This window comes from Mytilus californianus, unplaced genomic scaffold, assembly GCF_021869535.1.
Source record: "Mytilus californianus isolate M0D057914Y unplaced genomic scaffold, xbMytCali1.0.p SCAF_1, whole genome shotgun sequence".
NCBI classification, from domain to species: Eukaryota; Metazoa; Mollusca; class Bivalvia; order Mytilida; family Mytilidae; genus Mytilus; species Mytilus californianus.
In genome coordinates, this window is record NW_026262581.1 from 19031975 (window position 1) to 19049893 (window position 17919).

At 32.8% G+C, this 17919-nt stretch overlaps 1 protein-coding gene across 2 annotated transcripts in view; it reads right to left on the reverse strand.

The window, feature by feature from the left end:
• Positions 1-2549: 2549 nt before the first annotated feature.
• Positions 2550-17919, reverse strand: part of LOC127700173 (multiple epidermal growth factor-like domains protein 10) — a 37879-nt gene continuing 22509 nt past the window's right edge. Inside the window, exons 9-15 of one of the 2 annotated variants that reach the window (XM_052203589.1) lie at positions 15034-15171; positions 10405-10548; positions 9084-9218; positions 7545-7682; positions 6509-6634; positions 5596-5632; positions 2550-4242 (exon numbers count right to left, since the gene is read on the reverse strand). In XM_052203589.1, the coding sequence (XP_052059549.1) occupies positions 4119-4242; positions 5596-5632; positions 6509-6634; positions 7545-7682; positions 9084-9218; positions 10405-10548; positions 15034-15171 (842 nt within the window). In that variant the 3' untranslated portion in view covers positions 2550-4118. The remainder of the gene's footprint in view (positions 4243-5595; positions 5633-6508; positions 6635-7544; positions 7683-9083; positions 9219-10404; positions 10549-15033; positions 15172-17919) is intronic. The other variant, XM_052203590.1, reaches the window with a different exon arrangement.

The window sequence follows — 17919 nt, forward strand, 5'->3', positions numbered from 1 at the left end:
CTAATGACAGCTTAGCTAAATTAGTGAATGTCAATAAACCAGGCTACAGGACAGGAAGACAGATTTGTTATTATTTCCCCTTCTATATACATCTGTTTTTCCAGATTCAAAATTCAAAGAAACATAAGTGTCAAACATTTTCATATTAGACATCTTTAAATTTGGAATATCAATGTAGCGTAGAAATCCGCCATATCCAGCTGACATCATTGCACAAATACTAACATTCGGTAAATGAGAATGATCAGTACCAATTTTGTCTAATATCTTCTGTAAATAATCTGCTATAATTGGTTCTTTCTTCACTATTGGTTTACCAAGAATTCTCTCCTCTCCTTCAATCTTCATCTCAATAAGCTTGTCTTCACATGGTTTATACATTTAACTGAAATCATGATATCACGTAATGCTATAAAATGAGCTAATAACACTGATTAAGATACGGATTGTTGTACAAGCCCACTTATATAAACTGCAAAGGATGGTACAATTGATGGCAACGGATTAACTTTATATGTAATACACCATACTTTTCATTTGTAGAAATTGCTTTACTGCTTCTCACAATATTGAATATGCTTTTTTTCACGTCCGGTAAATTGTTGATTAAAGATAGCAAACTGAGAAATTTTCCTTCATGGTGCACTGCCCTGTAATAATGAAACATAAATAAAACTAAGCCCAACAACTTAGCTAAATAAGGAGTTATACAACACAATAACGTAATAAAGTAAATAAATGTAAGCGTATGTTACATTCTGTAATTCTACCTATTGAGATACGGTAATTGACCTCAAAGTAATAATTTTACACCCGATAGTAAAAATGTGCAATGAACCGTACAAAAGAATGCGACCTCATAAGATGAACAATCAAGTTTAAAAATAAGGACGTTACTGATGAATGGGGATTGAGCGATAACAATTTGTCTTTGGCTGAACCTGATTTAAAAAAAAAATGTTTTGAACGATCGATTTCAACAAAATCTGTAATAAATTCGTGAAAATTTTGTCTGTGTCGTTCCAAACCATAGGCCAACACAGAGCAGACTTCCACTTAGGAACTACAAATGTACCAATACACCTTTTGCACGACAAATAAACATATGATTTTAAATTGGTATTCGACAAACTAACTTAAAAACCAACTTGGGACACAACCAGTTGTTTACTCCGGACTAGTCCATGTAGTCGAAAGCGAAAGAGTCGACTATTTGGGTTCCTGGACCCCATAGTTTTGAAATAAACCGATCAATCTTATGATTTTTATCGTCTCCTTATCTTAATTTCCTTATTTAAAACTTACATGTATCTTACAGAATTGTTTCGAATTTGAACTGTATTTTTTTTATTTTATAGGACTTCAATAATGGAAGATACTAGATCAATGAAAAACAGATCCAATAAAAACCCTAACCAGTCTAATTTTTGCACTGGTGAAAAAATCGATTTTCACAAAATTTGGTAAAAAAGCAATAAAGTATGTAAAATAATTTAGACAAACGAATGCACCTCCACAAATTAACTAAATAATGTTCGAACAACTTTAGTAATTTACAAATATGTCCAGCAGAAGATAGCCAAAATGGTAAAGATGAGAAAATAAAATATCTTTCTTGTCCATTAATTATCAAAGAAAAACCTAGATATTTCTGATGTGCTTGATGTATATCTAATTATGTGGTGATAACCATGAATTAAATCGAATTCAAAAATGAAAAAAAAAACTGTTTTTGCGTATTACTAAGCCTCGTAAACGCTTTCATTTTTTTAGTCTGCTTTTGTACATTTATCAACGTGTCTCAGATCTAAAACTAATCTCTCTTTCTTGGAATCACTGATATACACAGTTTGAGGATTTATTACATATGGTCTATATGAAACTTCAGTAATACAACCATTATCTTTAATTATGTAATTATAGCTGTCAAAGCAAATGGAGAATTTTTAAAAGCTGACCTGTTATTATTCAAATAAACTGATTGTCTTTTACACATAAAACTCGAGGAAACCCTTGGCCGCAACCTAGGATCTAAAATGTCCTGAAGCCAAAAGTAGCCAATGATGATATTGAATCCATAGACACAAAAACAAATCTGGATCAGGGGTGCCGGCCAAAGTAAAGTATGTGAAAAACTGTTGCCACTTATTGAAAAATTGACCACAACTGACGTTACAACAAAAAAAAAAAAAAAACACTTGAGGGGTTACTTTTTTGTCATTTTTAATGTGACGTGCCAAAAAGAAGTTTCTAAGTATTTTGTATTAATAGTTATATCACAACTATTTCTATGTGAAACTTGAAGTACGTTGGCCTGATTAAAAATCTTCAAATTCGTAGGCCAATTCTAACCCTTTGTGAACTTACTCCTTTATAATGTCATTGGAAATGATCAATGCATATTGGACAGACATTTAGCATTGCAGCAGGCTATCCTACGGAATCCTGTTACTACAGTAATTACCATACAAACAGCGCTAAATATGAAATCATGACAAAAGGCAAAGAAAAGTGACCAGTTCCGGTAAAATGGACTTAAATAAAATCTATTCATTTTTTCAGGCTAATATATTTATAAATATGAAGCAGTTATACAATTTTTCTTATTATACTATAAAAATTGATACATTTAGCAATACAAACACAATACATTTTTTCAGACAATTGTATCTAAAAAAGATACACCCTTACAAGACAGTTTATTGTTTGTTTTTATAGTGATTAAGATTATAACACAATGTTGACTGCTGTACCCCTATTTTTGACATTTTTACCTAGTATGTCTGTTTGTTTTGTTCACACATTGTTGTCAATGTAATGGAATTTATTGCGACTGTCTTACAAGTGAGAGGTTTAGTTAGCTATGAAACCAGGTTTAATCCTCTATTTCTACATAAAGAAAAGGAATATGACAGTTGTTTTCCATTCGTTTAATGCGTTTGAGCTTTTGATTTTGCCATTTGATAAAGGACTTTCTGATTTGAATTTTCCTTGAGCTTGGGGTTCGGTTTTTTTGTTATTGTACTTTTTACTGGCTGTACTCTATGTATACTGTGTGATTACACTATGTAAAACGGTGTCCTCTATGGAATGTGTCTTCCCGTTCTTGGTGTATTGTGACTTTCATTTTAGGAACACCACACGACGACACTCCTTTTTATATTTTATTTTTGATGATAAAATTATGTATTTTGCATACAAACAATGATTTATTTAATATTAGCTTCGTGAATTATCTGAACGTCAGATCACGTTTCAGAATTTTCGATATGTTTTGAATCCGTCTTCCACATTATGTATCGTAAATATCAAACAAGCATGCCCCTTAATATAGTTGCAAACTTTTACATGTAATGAATAAACATGGTAGGCTTAGTCTGCAATTTCAATCCGTAAGAATCGTTTCATATATATATATATATATAACAGAGGGCTTTGAGACTTAATTTGGGGTTGCTCTCATTTGACCTTTATTAGTTATATGAATACTAGTAATCTGTAGTTTGTGTCTTTAGCATATTGTTATGGCAGTCACAGTACACCGAGAAAGCGGTGGCACATTTCATGGAGGAAACCGTTATTATAAGTTTGGTAATGCTGTTTCAGATTCATAGCTCCTCACCTTCCTGTTTACCGAATATATTCGAACACAAAATGGTATTGCATGAAATACTCCTCAAATTTATCTACGGAACTGCAAATGAAGCTTCCTGAAATTAGTTTTTTAGGCTTTACATATATGTGAACATGATTAACTGTGATATGTTTTGAATTCATTGCTCATCAACTTCCCAGTTACCAAACTCTTCAAGCGGGGGTTTCATTAGTGGGCAGTACCCCACAGTTTTACATGTTAAATCTTAATAAGTATGTTAACACTCATGAACAAACGAAGACTAACATTCTTTTGGGCGATTTTCTAATAGCCGCTCAGGAGTTATGTCCCTTTTTTGCTTGAGCAATGTCCCGAAAAATGAAAGACACACAAACCGGTTTCTAGCCTCATACAAAAAAGTTAATATTTTCTGGCATTGACCTAATATTGTAGATATATATATATTTTGTAAAGATACTTCATGCAGTTTGTTTTCAAAAAAAAACAAATGTTATATTTTAATCTATTGATTGACATATGTATTGTTAATTTGATCATAGTCGTTTGATACAGTAACTGTTTGTTTCGCCAAATCCTGATATGCTGACAAACCTTCCATTTTCATAATGTCAGCATAATGCTCGTTACTACAAAATAAAGAACACAGGATGGAATGTGCATTGTTAGTGGGAGACTATAATTATTTATAAACTTACCAACACATAACATATAAGACTGTCAAGGGTAAATGTACATTGTAAATATACAAATCGTTTAAAGTCATTTTTGTATATCAGAACATGAAAGTAAACATTAGGAAAAGTCATGCCGGTTGTATGCATTTTTGAATTGTAACTATAATCAATATATAGACATGTATGTACAATACATTAACATTAAAAAAAAAATGAAATTCATTTGTACGAGCTAAAGAAACGAGAGGGAAAACAAAACGAGGATGTTTATCGTCAAGCTTTTCTCCTGTTTCGTAGCACTTGCAAGCGTCAAGGAAGAATGTTTTGAACGACCCTATTTCAAAAGCTCTATACAAAGAAATTGAGTATTTTCTGACAATAAACATACATTGTTTTTTTTTTTGCAATTTAAACTTGACGCTGAGGATTGAAAGTAAATTCTTTAATTATCAACCACTGTCTTTGCTTATTACACAAATTAGAGATTCGTAAATCCGGGCGGTAAAGCGTACAAAAAATAACTGTGACACAGAAAGTTATTTTCACTTACCATTCACTCAACATAGGAGCAGGACAACAAGCGATTTGATTTGCATAAGTACAACTAAAACATTTATTATAATTTGTATACCTTTTATTTGTTTATGCATGAAATATTTGCAGATAGACGTCAAACAAACAATGATCAATCAATGATTCTAATTTTATGTCATGTATTTGCACTAAACATTCCTGATGAATAACATGTTTTCCCTGCCTATTTAGATATTGCTACTCATAATTTCTACCGGTATACTATTATTTAATGTTTTCACAGCGTATCTTTTGTTTTTTTTATCTTGATTTAGAAGTGTATAATAGCAATTGCAAATAACATGATTGTAATTGTAAAATATATAATAGAGTTTTCTTATAAAGTATAAATTCAATTCTTAACTGATCGATCATTTTTTAACAATTCGATATGTTTATATAGAAAATGTTAACGAAAACAGATTTTTTTTTGCCATCAACTTTTTGAAAGCGTTTTCTCAAAATGTTGTTTATTATGAATTTCTGCTCTCACAAACAAAGCCTGTTATCCGTGCCTTTTGTCAAAGATCTTATTCTCAGCTCCTAGCTTGTTGTGTTTCAATCAAATAGAAATTTCGTAAGGATTCCATTATCAATAATGTTTTGTTTTATATTTTTCTTTTTATTGAGAAGGTTTATCATCATGCTGAAGTTTTTTTTTCATAGGAATGCAAATAATCGGTATATAATGCAGAAAATTGAACAAAAAAACTGTTTGTCAAATATACTTACCTATTTGAATGTGAATCGTTTATAGCTTTTCGACTATCTGTAAAACAAATGTGTTAATTAGAATTATTGTCACAGAAGATCCAATAAGAAAAGACATTTAAAAGTGCACAAATATGATACTAGGAACTTCTACTTTTTAAAATCTATTCTATATCAAACGTATAATATATTCAGCTGATCCGTTGCAATATGTTTTAAAGAATAGCACAGCAACAATATATAAAAAAAAGAACAACGATTATAGTGCTTGGAAAGTCGTCAAATATAATTAAAAGACTTTACATCTAACAGACAGACATATGTAGACAATCACTTTCAACAACTGTATGGGTATTATTTAATATCCATTTCAACCAGCCATTATGGATTTATTAGGAACGCTTAATCCTAAAACTTTGAAGCAAATGATGTATAAATAATCGAATATGCAAGAAGCTAAAGGACAAAAACAACACTTTATATGATAAGCTGAATTCACTTAAGGGCAGTTTGCATGAGGGTGTTTGGACCATAGTGTTTTTCTAATTTTCAAATTCATCCAATTTAACCAAAAAATGCTATAAACTTTGAACTCCTAATTTGTATCTCTCCTCTACGCTACAATTAAGGAAATTGCTTTATCATCGTCTGACTATTGCTAAAAAGCACGTGCGCTTTTGACACTGTTGTGCTAAAAAAAAATTTTGGCGTAAAATGAAGTCTTTACTATCTTAAATTTATTTTGTCTTTATTTATCTATTCATTCATTCAGCTGAACCATTGCAATATGTTTCATTTTTATAGTCACCTATATTTAAAAATGTGGACAACAAACTTGCCAATTTCCTTCAATATCTGCCAATAACTGAAATCTTACTGGAATGTTTCTTTCTTAATTATATATACTGTAATACGTTTTTCAAAGTTTAGATACCTTGTTTTTTCAATATTCGTCTTCTCGCATTTATGACCATCCAAATTATTAACAGAACAACAAACATGCTTGCTGAACCGCCTATGAAGAACCCAAATCTGATTATTGCTGATGATTCTGCTGAAACTGAAAAAAAAATGTAAACATGAATCAATATATATCTAGGCAAAATAAAAGATGCATGTTTTTTTTTTACCAAATCGGCTGCCGCAATCGAAAAATAATCAAAAGCTTTTTCAGATACACAAATATAGAATAGATTTTGAAAAAAATCTGAAGCACCAATACACAGTTAGTAGTGTGATCTCGCAGTTTGGCCCCTTGTGAATTTTTCAAATATAAAAGTTATAGTTCACTAAAATTGGTTTTAGATAGCTAAGAATAATTCAACCTTCATAGTGGGTTTATATTAACATCAGGATTGTTTTGTTTTCATGTTTTGTATGCCATTTTACCATTTTCTGATTGACAGTCCGTATTTTCACAACCGTACCAGCCACAGGTCCAGAAATTACGTAATGTTTCCCCAAAACAAATTTTCGCTTCAACTTTTCGATGCAGTTTTATGGAAAAACAAGGTCAAATGCGTGTGATTTTATATTTGAACTCTTTATAGATAACTGTCAATGGTTTCAGAAAAGGTATCACTCAAAGGGGTTGCAATTATACTCGAAATAAAAAGTTTGGGGAATATGATGTGCATGCCCCTTTTGCAATATTTGATGGCAAACAAATGAATAATGTGGCCATGAATACACAAAAAGGAATTTATGTTTCAACATTTTAACTATTGAAAATTAAATCTATGGAAGATAATAATGTCATACAATGATATGCAATTGTGTTACACAAACAGTTACCTTAATGTATTAGAAGACCAAGAAATGAGGATTGTTAACAATTTTCAATATTAATTAATTAAGAAATGATATCAAGCTATTTCCAGCAAAAGCCGACGTTTGTTTTCATCATAATCCACAATAACATAACCGACTACACCAAATACACCTACAGTAATTGTGACATTATGAATTACCTGGCGTCTCGCACTTGCGACCACGGTAACCGTCGTTACAACCGACTCTGCAATTCCCTTCAAAAATGTCACAAGACTGATTGAAGCAAGTCGCACATAAGTAAGCGCAATTAAAACCAAAATAGCCAGATACACATTCTGAAATAGATAAACTAGAAGCTAATATATACTGAACATTGAATTAATGATTACATCTATCACCTCCGATTTTTGATGGGATTCGTATTGCTCAGCCTTGAGTTTTCTCTGTTGTATTTTGAAGAACGTTGTTTCTTTTTCAAATTGCCATAGCCATTCAAACTACTTTGTATAGTATTGATGTTTTAAAAAGTATTTGGCATGATTAAATCAAACATGTTAGAATAAACCCATCATAGATACCAGGATTGAAAATTTGTATTTGCGCCAGACGCGCGTTTCGTCTACAAAAGACTCATTAGTGACGCTCGAATAAAAAAACGTTAAAAAGGCCAAATAAATTACGAAAAGATGCTTAAACATTTTTACTTAACCATGGTATTTTGAACCCCCACCATTAATAATTGAACCCCTATCCAATCAAAGGTATATTTAACATTTAACAATCGTTTGGAGCAACTACAAAGGTTGACTATCCATGGGGGTTCAAATTCTGATAGGGCAAAATTGACCCTGTGGTAAATTTAATTCTGATAGGGCAAAATTGACCCTGTGGTAAATTTTCCATATGATAATTTGACCCTTGGGTCACTATTCAGGGGGAGTGGTAAAAAAAACTATATGACACCGTAGGTGATCACAGATGCTTCAGAGTGGTCATCATATCCTGCTCCACTAGATACATCCGATGTTTTACCTATGTTATAGCTAACCTTATATGAAACGCAAGGTTTTGAAAATGGTACAATATAAGAGAGATACTCAATTAAAAAAAGTATAAAATAAATACTAAACTCCAAGGCAAATTGAAAATGGGGACGTTTATCAAAACTGACAAAATCAAACGCTTTCAATCGACGGAACAAGTGAAAAACAATTGCCATATTCCTGAATTAGAACAGGCATTTTCAGAAGAAAATGGAGGGTTAAACCTCGTTTTTAACAGGCTACAGAAAATTGGAAAGCTCACAAATGGAAAGCCAAAATCCTCTTTAATGTGGTAAACCAACCCCATTGTCAAGTTCTAGACACTTATCAGGATATGAGGTAGACATAACTGTATCTATCGAATCAATTTACAGGTCTGACGGGAAATATGCGTTTACCATAGAAACTATATAGTGAGTGGACATAATCTACTTACCAGAACGTGAAGTTTAGCAAAAAAAGGAAACTTCTTTTCATTCTTTCTTTAGCATGTTTAGCTCATGTAAGATTCATATGAATAAAGTAACACGCCAGTAAGAACCGGAGCACAAGTGTTTAACACTATAACCGTTTATATTAGTTCGCTGATGAGCCTTTAAGTAGGCGAAACACGCTTCCGGTATACCATTTTATAAGGCTGGTATCTCTAAAAAGCTTTTACAAACAAATTCAAATGTTTGCTTTCTTTTTTACCTTGGTCACATGAGTCACCTTTCCATCCCATTTTGCAGCCTTCATCTGGACATTTACCAGTAAATATGTTGCATGGTTTTTTAAGACAGTTACACATCTTATTACAATTAATTCCAAAATGCCAAACTTCGCACGCTACAAAAAAGGTTTCAAAAGCAATCACAAAAAAATAAAAACCTAATATGAAACAATATTTATACTTATATATTACAGTTGTCGGATCAAAGATATTTTGATATGTAATACCTAATATGAAGAAATTAAAAGAAAATGGCATTATACTATTTTTCCAAAAGACACCATGGCCCGCTCGTACTATCACAATTTAATATAAAATTCAGGGGATGTGGTATGATTGCCAAGGAGACAATTATCCACCAGAGTTCAAACGACGTGGATAAAATCAAATATAAGTCACCGTACATGTTTCAACAATGAGAAAAACTATACCGTATGGATATAGGCAGTTATAAAAGGCACCGACAAGACAAATGTGAAACAATTCAAACGAGAAAACTACGGGTTTATTTACAACAAAATAAATAAATGAATTCAGAGGTAAAGTTACGTTGACAATTTTTAATAAAATTGAGAATGGAAATGGAGAATGTGTCAAAGAGACAACAACCCTTTCGTAAATCTATTTTTAATATACAAATGAAGATAAAAACAAAACAAATTAGGAGATTCAAAATCCCGAATTAGGCATACGTTTTAAAAACATTTATTCTTTATGATCACGTTTTTTTAGTTGAGAATACATTTAATCCATACTTTGACATTACCATGTACTTTGCACCGTGAAATCTAGATAAAACCCCTTAACTGTTATATATTTAAAAACGTTCACATCATAATGAATAAGTGTACTATCTTTAAGGTGGATGTTTAAAAAGTGTAACAAAAATACTGAACTCCAAGGCAAATAAAAAAAATGGGGAAGTCCATAAAAACTGACAAAATCAAACGCTATCTGATTCAAGCAACGGAACAAGTGAAAAACATCTGCCATATACCGGACTTGGTACAGGCATTTTCCAAAGAAAATGTTGGGTTTAACCTGGATTTTCCGTAACTTCATGGAAGAGAATCTTAAACCAATACTTAAACCTGATAACGGACAGACAAACGGACGGAAAACGTACGAAGGGATGATCTTAAAGACGCACGGATATGGAAACAAAAACATAATGTCCATATCATCGAAGACGAGAGAAATGACAACCATTTTTATGACTTGCATAACTACATTATCTGTCCAATTTGAACATATAAATTGTTTTGCACTTGTTTATAAACATATAAAACTAGTGAAACTTACTTTGATTACAATATTTTCCATACACATAGCCAGGTTTACAAACACTGTCAATTTTGCAATCTCCATTAATATGATAACATTCATTAACTATACATCCATCACATGTCTCCGAACAATTCCAACCAAAGTTTCCGTTATTACATTCTGAAACAGCCAATTAAAATTTAAATGTACATAGTGGCCTGATTTGTTTGTCAGGCAATTACAATCCATATGTCTTGTAATCAGTCCTTTATTGAGCGCGTATAATTTATTTCGAGCAGCAGGGGTTCATCTAAAGCCATACATCTGCTCTATTTGGTCACAACTCCACATGGTGAAAATTGTAAAATTAGTTCCTAATTTTGAAGACTTTTGCTTCTGAATTCCTTCGATTATCAGAACAAATTATAGTGTAAGTAGCCGGAAAAATAGTCCGGATACTTTTTCTCCGGCAGGTCGAACATGTTAGTGCCTTAGGTGTGTTTACCCAACATCAAAGATTACGCAGATAAATCAGTCTCATACTATACATTTCTGGCAACATTAACAATTACTGTGAACCAACTAATTTTCGCGAGTAAAATAATAACGCGAATATAAATCGTGCGAATATGTAAAACTTGCATCTTTCCTTATATACAAATAAATAGAAAATTACAAAATCGCGAAACTAATTCGCTGGGAAGTCGTAATGAAAGAGGTTAACGCGAAAATAAAGTATCCACTAGGATAAGTTGGTTTACGGTATCATGATTACAAGCAATTTTCTTCTTGTAGGGTCGCTTTATCGTAAAAGTATACCCTACATTAAGCACTGAGCAGCCCTTTTTAAACACACAATTCAATCCAAAATTATTTATCTATTCATCATTTAACGAGAAAAGAATATTAAATGAAAGCTTATTTAACAAGGTATTGTCTTGCAAAATATTACATCCCACTTTTAGATGATGACGAATAAAATTCATCCTCAGTGGGTATAATAAAATAACATTTACCCGCGTTTCGATCAGTATAGCGGGTAAATGTTGTATTCTCGGTATGCAATCGTTAATTTTCGGTAGGCCGATGTTAAACTGTCCAATTTGGCGGCTGATTTGTTGTCATATCTAAGGTGGTTTGTGTGGTAGTATCACTTTCTATCCGTCGTTTGACCGAGTAAACTAATAGCCGCCAATTTGCAGCAAGTAATTCAGACAGAAGTACAGAATGCTGTTCGATTTACACAGGACCAGTTGTTGAACAACATGACTAAGTTATTGGATACACGTCTAGAGGTATTCCAGAAAAGAATACAAGACAACCAGAAAGTGATGTCAGATACGCAGATAGCAAGAATGGACGAATCCATGATTGACATTTACAAATTTCAACCATCACAAACAGAACCAGAAAGTGTTCATGAAAATCCAAGAAGCACACCGCCGAATTTGAGACCGACAAAACCTGACGCAGTCCAACATCAACAGTGTTAAGAGAAAAACTGCTGAAGGAATGGATTTAATTAAAAATCAGACTAATATTAGATGCAAGACTATCAATCCACATGTCGTTAAGTTTAAACACAAATATGAAGATGGAAAAACTGCAAGACAATTATACGAAAAAACAGATTTGATCATCATATAAGTATTTTTCAAGCAGACACGATATGTTTCAATTGGGAGCATGCATATTATGTGTACAACGATTTGCCTTTTGGATTGTCAACTAGCGGATATTTTTATTCTAAGGTAGTCAAGAAGGTTATCAAATATTGGAGAAGTACAGGTCTAAGAACCGTCATGTATCTAGAAGGTGGCCTCGGAGGGGGCAAAGACATGGAAGAGGCTATGTTAGCGAGTGCAAAAATTTCAGTCTGATTTGGAGAAAGTTGGTTTTGTTCTTGCACCAGAGAAGTGCAATTGACCCTTATTCAAAGTTTATATTGGTTGGGCTTTCATTGGGATATGGCAGAAGGGGTGATAAAAATTACTCAGAAAAGAATATAAAAGCCTTTGAAAATTTTAGAAATTTCCGGGCACATTTTCACTGTGGTATTAGGCTTTTCCATTGCAAGTATTGTAGGACAGATTATAGCAATGCAGCCTGTATTAAGAGATCAGGCACGTTTAAGAACAAGGTATTTGTATCAATGTTTATTAAAAGGACAATTTGGAACGCCCAGGTACTAGAAAGTACGGACGCATTCAAAGAATGCAATTTTGGGAAACAGAAAGCTAGAAGGATAGAAATTGGCAGTTGAATGTACAAACTTTATCCGAAGATGTTTGAACTGTTAATCAACTCTAAAAGAGACAATACATTTAAATCATATTTTAATTTTTACAAACGATGGGAACGTTTCATTTCATTGCAAGGTCATAAATATTTGCCAGCTCAGCCAATTCATGTTGCACTGTATTTAACACATTTATTGAACAATGATTCAACTTATCATCGCGTTTTAATGCAGTATACGGTATTAAATGGACACATGAGATAAATGGACTAAAAAAACCCACAAAAACACTTTCGTTACATCGATTCTTGAAGGTTCTAAAAGAGTAGCATAACATAGACAAAACAAAAAGGAAGATCCAATTACTCCTTAAACTGTAATTGAATTTTGTGACATGTTTAAAGATTCTTCAGATTTGTTTGTAATAAGACTTTTTGCAATGCTGATTTTGAGTTTTTCATGATTTCTTAGATGTGGTGAGGTCAGGTTCGTACGTTTTTATGATGTTAAAGTACATGAACCTCAATTGTTTTGCATATTAGTAAAAGCAAAACCGACGAATATAAACAAAGCTACGAAGTGTTGATTTTTAGGGGTATCTCATCTGCCTGTACTTACACAATGTTTATTAGGTTCACTAGTTTGGCGGGTTTTAATGATTCTGGTCAGCAGATTTTTTTTTGAGTCTACTTATTTATAGATCTCGTTATACATGCATGTTCATTGCTAATTAATACAAATTTAGTCACACAGCGACTAGAGAGTCAATTCTTAAGAGAATAAGAACAAATTGTCCAGAGGGAAACATTTCTTCATTAATTCAGATAAGGTGGAGCCACGGTGGCCGCTAACGCTGATGTTAGCGACAGATGCTTAAAGAAGCACGGTAGATGGATGTCTGACTCTACATAGTAGATTCCACAGATAAACGTTTGAAGATGTCTAAGGTATAATGTCTGTCGATTACCCCTTTCTTTGAATTTATATCACGTACGATGGGTTGTCGGCAAATTTGAAATTGCGTTTGAGTTATTTATGTTTCTGTCATGGGTACGATGTAGGTGTTAGTAGTTTACTGTCAGTGGCAGAAAAGGATGTGTGTTTGTCGTCTATAGTATAGATATCACTCATAATTTTCATCCACAGTTAGTGTTTTCCCGTCAGAGCTGCAAATCACTTATTAAAACCAAATCATTAATTCATATTTATTTTCAGACTAATTCACTGCAGTAAATTCAGTACTGTTCAGACAATTTGCTTGCAGTTAATTCTGAGCTGTTCAAAAGCTTTTCAGACAATTCAGTATGGAGTTGATGTGTACAGGTAAACAACATCTACTGAACAGTCTGAACATAGATCGAACAGATCTTAATTGACTTCAAGAGAATTGTCTAACCAGTACTGAATTCATTCACCGCAGTGGATAAATCTGAAAATTGACTGAAAGACTAAAAATGTTTTGTTTTTATTTATTTACATCAGGAACGCTAAAACCCCAACATATGAAAGCCAAAAAAATAACTAAGTTCATCTATGGTCAACTGTACCTGACGGGGATATAACTTAATTTCTTAATACTTTATGAATTTATTAGCGGATAATTCAGGAAACTTTTATAAACAATCATGTCAGCCCCGAAGCACTGACTACTGAGTTGATGTTATCCTCGGAGATGAACCGTCCACCAGAATTGGTATCGAATCAGTGCCAATAAATAAAATTAGCAGTCTATTAATTTCGTGCGTCCGTATCGCTTTTCTAAGTTTACATTCATCATGAACGCTTTATACCCAAACAAAAAGAAATAGACCGCATCTTAAATATTTAAACTGTTCGATGGACTATTAAAAAAAGTAATGGTCAGATATGGTACTGCTTGACATTGCGGTGCAAGGTCTCATTATGAAATGCTCCGTACAATTTATGGGAACGTTGAGATAAAATATTATGGATTTTTAATAAAAATAATGCAACCTTCGTCGTCGCTGTTGGCATGCGGACAAATCTATTCGAGTGAGCTATTTATTCGAGCAGTGAATTTAGAGGTCTTTGATGTGTTTGAATAGTATATAATTGATGATCGTGAATAGTGTGTCCCCCCCCCAACCCTCCCCCCGGAAAACATGAATTAAACAAACATCCTCGTTTGTGTGGATTTTTTTCGATTTCAATCTGTACTTACAGTGCAGGGATAATACACACGATGTTGTGCCTGCAAAATTGTGTCATATTTGCTCACAATAGCAGGTTTCTGCAATATAACAAACATTACATCATCAAACTGGCAGCTTTCTTAAATGAATCAGATGTATTATGTTTATGTCTACAACTCTCCCCTGGGAAATCGAAAGCTGAACAATAACAGTCGTTTCAAGTAACGTGCAATATAATTCTAACCACACAGATCTTGATTTAAATAAACAAACCTTCTGTGCAATTGAATCCTTGCCATCCTTTCTTGCAGCCTGCCTTACATTTTCCCGTCATATAATCACAAGATGATGATAAACAGTTTGCTGGGCAGTCTCGAAGGCACTGGTCACCGAATTTTCCTTCATCACAGGCTGTTAAATAAAATAAGTAGTTTGCATAATATATTATTTCCTTAAAACTGCCACTAACAGTGGCAAGACCACCTTGTAAATAACCCATTTGTTCTATAATCAACGATTTTATAATTAAAGTTGAAACTACGTACAATACAATGCATACTATACGTTGCAGAAACTTGATTCCTTCAAATTAAGGTCGATTTGAAGTTAAAAACGATATCTCAATGTCATCTCTCTGTAAGACTAACACAGTTAAAATAAACTTTCATTAAAGCAAAATGAGAAATTTAAGAAATGCATAAACTATTCCTGCAGGCTGCAATACCTAAATATTGCCAACATTACCGAGGGCCTACTTTCAAACCAATTTAAAAGGATATTCTTACAAAAAATGTCCATTAAGGTAAAACTATCAGTTATGTAAATGGCAAGCAGAAGGTACATGTATAGGAAATCAGCAACTAAATTATCAATTTACCTAAAACTATTATCAAAGTTCTTGAGATATTTAAGACACACTTTTTATTTTATTCTATAAACAACTAAGACTTTGTCCAATATACTGGTTTCCATAAAATAAACAAAATAAACGCTCTAAAGAGAGCTTATGTCCCTCGCCTAGGTCTATGTTCATCTTCAACAATGGACACTCTCCAACATTTTAGACTAAAATAGATTTCATGACAGAAATCTCTTATTGTTGATCTTGAATTCCAGATACCTTTTTTTTTAGTTTACAGCTTTTCCCTTTTTTCCCAGTGTTTGCCCAAACACAAAAAAGGGGAAAAAAATCATTGAGGAGTTATACCACCATCGTTTTTCCCCTGTAAGTCTAAGTTAAATTGGAACTTTTCAAAACAAATGTGTAGAATGTATCATAGTTTCAAATAAAGAAATACTTGGCATGAGTAAAGTTTCATCCTGTCCAGTACTCCAGTGACAATTTCACATAACATTTCACTGCATATAAGATAATAACAATCACTGCAAGTTAACCAATAAAATGTTCACCCCTTTTTTCCTCTTTACAAGCTTTAGTAACCATGTCACCTCAAGTTTCCAAAATATTTCATAGTGACACCAAATAAAAAAGAATGGTGCTTTGCGACACATAAGATATAAGTTTATGACCTACAATTTTTTTTCTGCAATGAAATGCAGGGTTAATTTCCTACAGCTGTCAAATTCAAGGGAATAGTTTTGTCGACCCCTTTACGTATGAAACCAAATGTGACGTACAAAGATTTGGTGGCACCCTAAGGAGAAATTTTTGTAGAATAAACTGATTGGGATTTCTTAGTTTAAAATACTGGTTATTTCAAGCATTACTGTCAAGTCTTGTAATAATCAGTTCAATGGTTTCAGAGAAATTTAGTATAATGTAAGACGACATCTACAGCGATTTATGCAAAAATTCAAATCACGCCGCATCATGATAGAATACAGTGTGGACCAATAAATGATCAAGTATTCATCGCATCTGCTTAAAACAGCCGAATAAGATACACAAGATGACTCTAAGATAATAAACGCCACTAATGTACCTCTCTTTTCCATTAATAGGTCCCTTTTGGTCCATGTTTACATCTCATTTCCTCAAAATTTGCACTTTTACGGTAAATAAATCAATTCGACCCGTTTTTTCAACCCTGTTTCTTATGAAACCGGATGTGACGTACTGTGATTTGATGGTATTACACCTTGACGGACAATTACTTCTATACAGAGTCGCGTGAGGATTTCGGTAAAATTTGACTTACATATATTCGTGGATATTGTCTAGAAGGTCATTTTTGCTATTTAAAGTGTCTAAACTATTGACAGTTTTCAAGATCATAGTCAAAGGCGCAAAAAAGGGATAAAACTCGTTATGAAAGAGCATGAGCTCCAGAAATGAGTAGATTGAAAATTTCGGACATGTTGACTCATTTGTAGATCTTGTCTTGTCGATCATTTATGATAAGATTTTGACGTTTCTATCTATCTATAATAGTTTTAAAGATAAAAGGCAAAATTACAGAAAATATTAAACAGCGTCATTCAAGGACAATAACTCCAATAAACAGTCAGCTGACGATTTTGCTCATGTAAATTTAATGTAGATCTTGTTTTGCTAATCAATTTTGCATTAAAAAGTTTATCTCTATCTAATATACTAGGTTTCAAAATAATAGGCAAAAATGGTAAAAATTGATACAATTCGTCTTTTCAGGGCAACAACTCAAAGAAGAAGTCGTCAGCCAGTTTTAATAAAAATAGACAGAAGTTAGATCTCAACATTGTGAACATTTCTGTCTATCAGATTTTCTATATTTATATAGACGTTTTGAAGATAAAAGACAAAATGTGCATTTCAATTCTTTTTGCTACTATTAGCCATGTCGTTTGCTACTACTAGCCATGTCGACCACGTTGGTTATATATTTAGTGGGGGTTCATCAAACAGAAGTTTTGTAGGAAACTATATTTGTTAAAATTTTGAGAAAAGCTCACCTAGCCCTGTAGGCAAGACGAGATAAAAAGCATAAACGTTAAACACGTACAAGTATAACCAAAATTTATAATCAATTGATTATCATTGATAATTCGTATATTACTATATTTTTCTGGAAAAAGTGCACCAAAAAATAGAGAACTCCAAGGTAAATTGAAAAAAAGGGGAAGTCCAGAAAAAATGATAAAATCAAACATGATCAGTCAACGGCACGAGTGAAGCATGGCTGTCATGTCAATGTCCGAAGATAATGGTGGACTGAACCT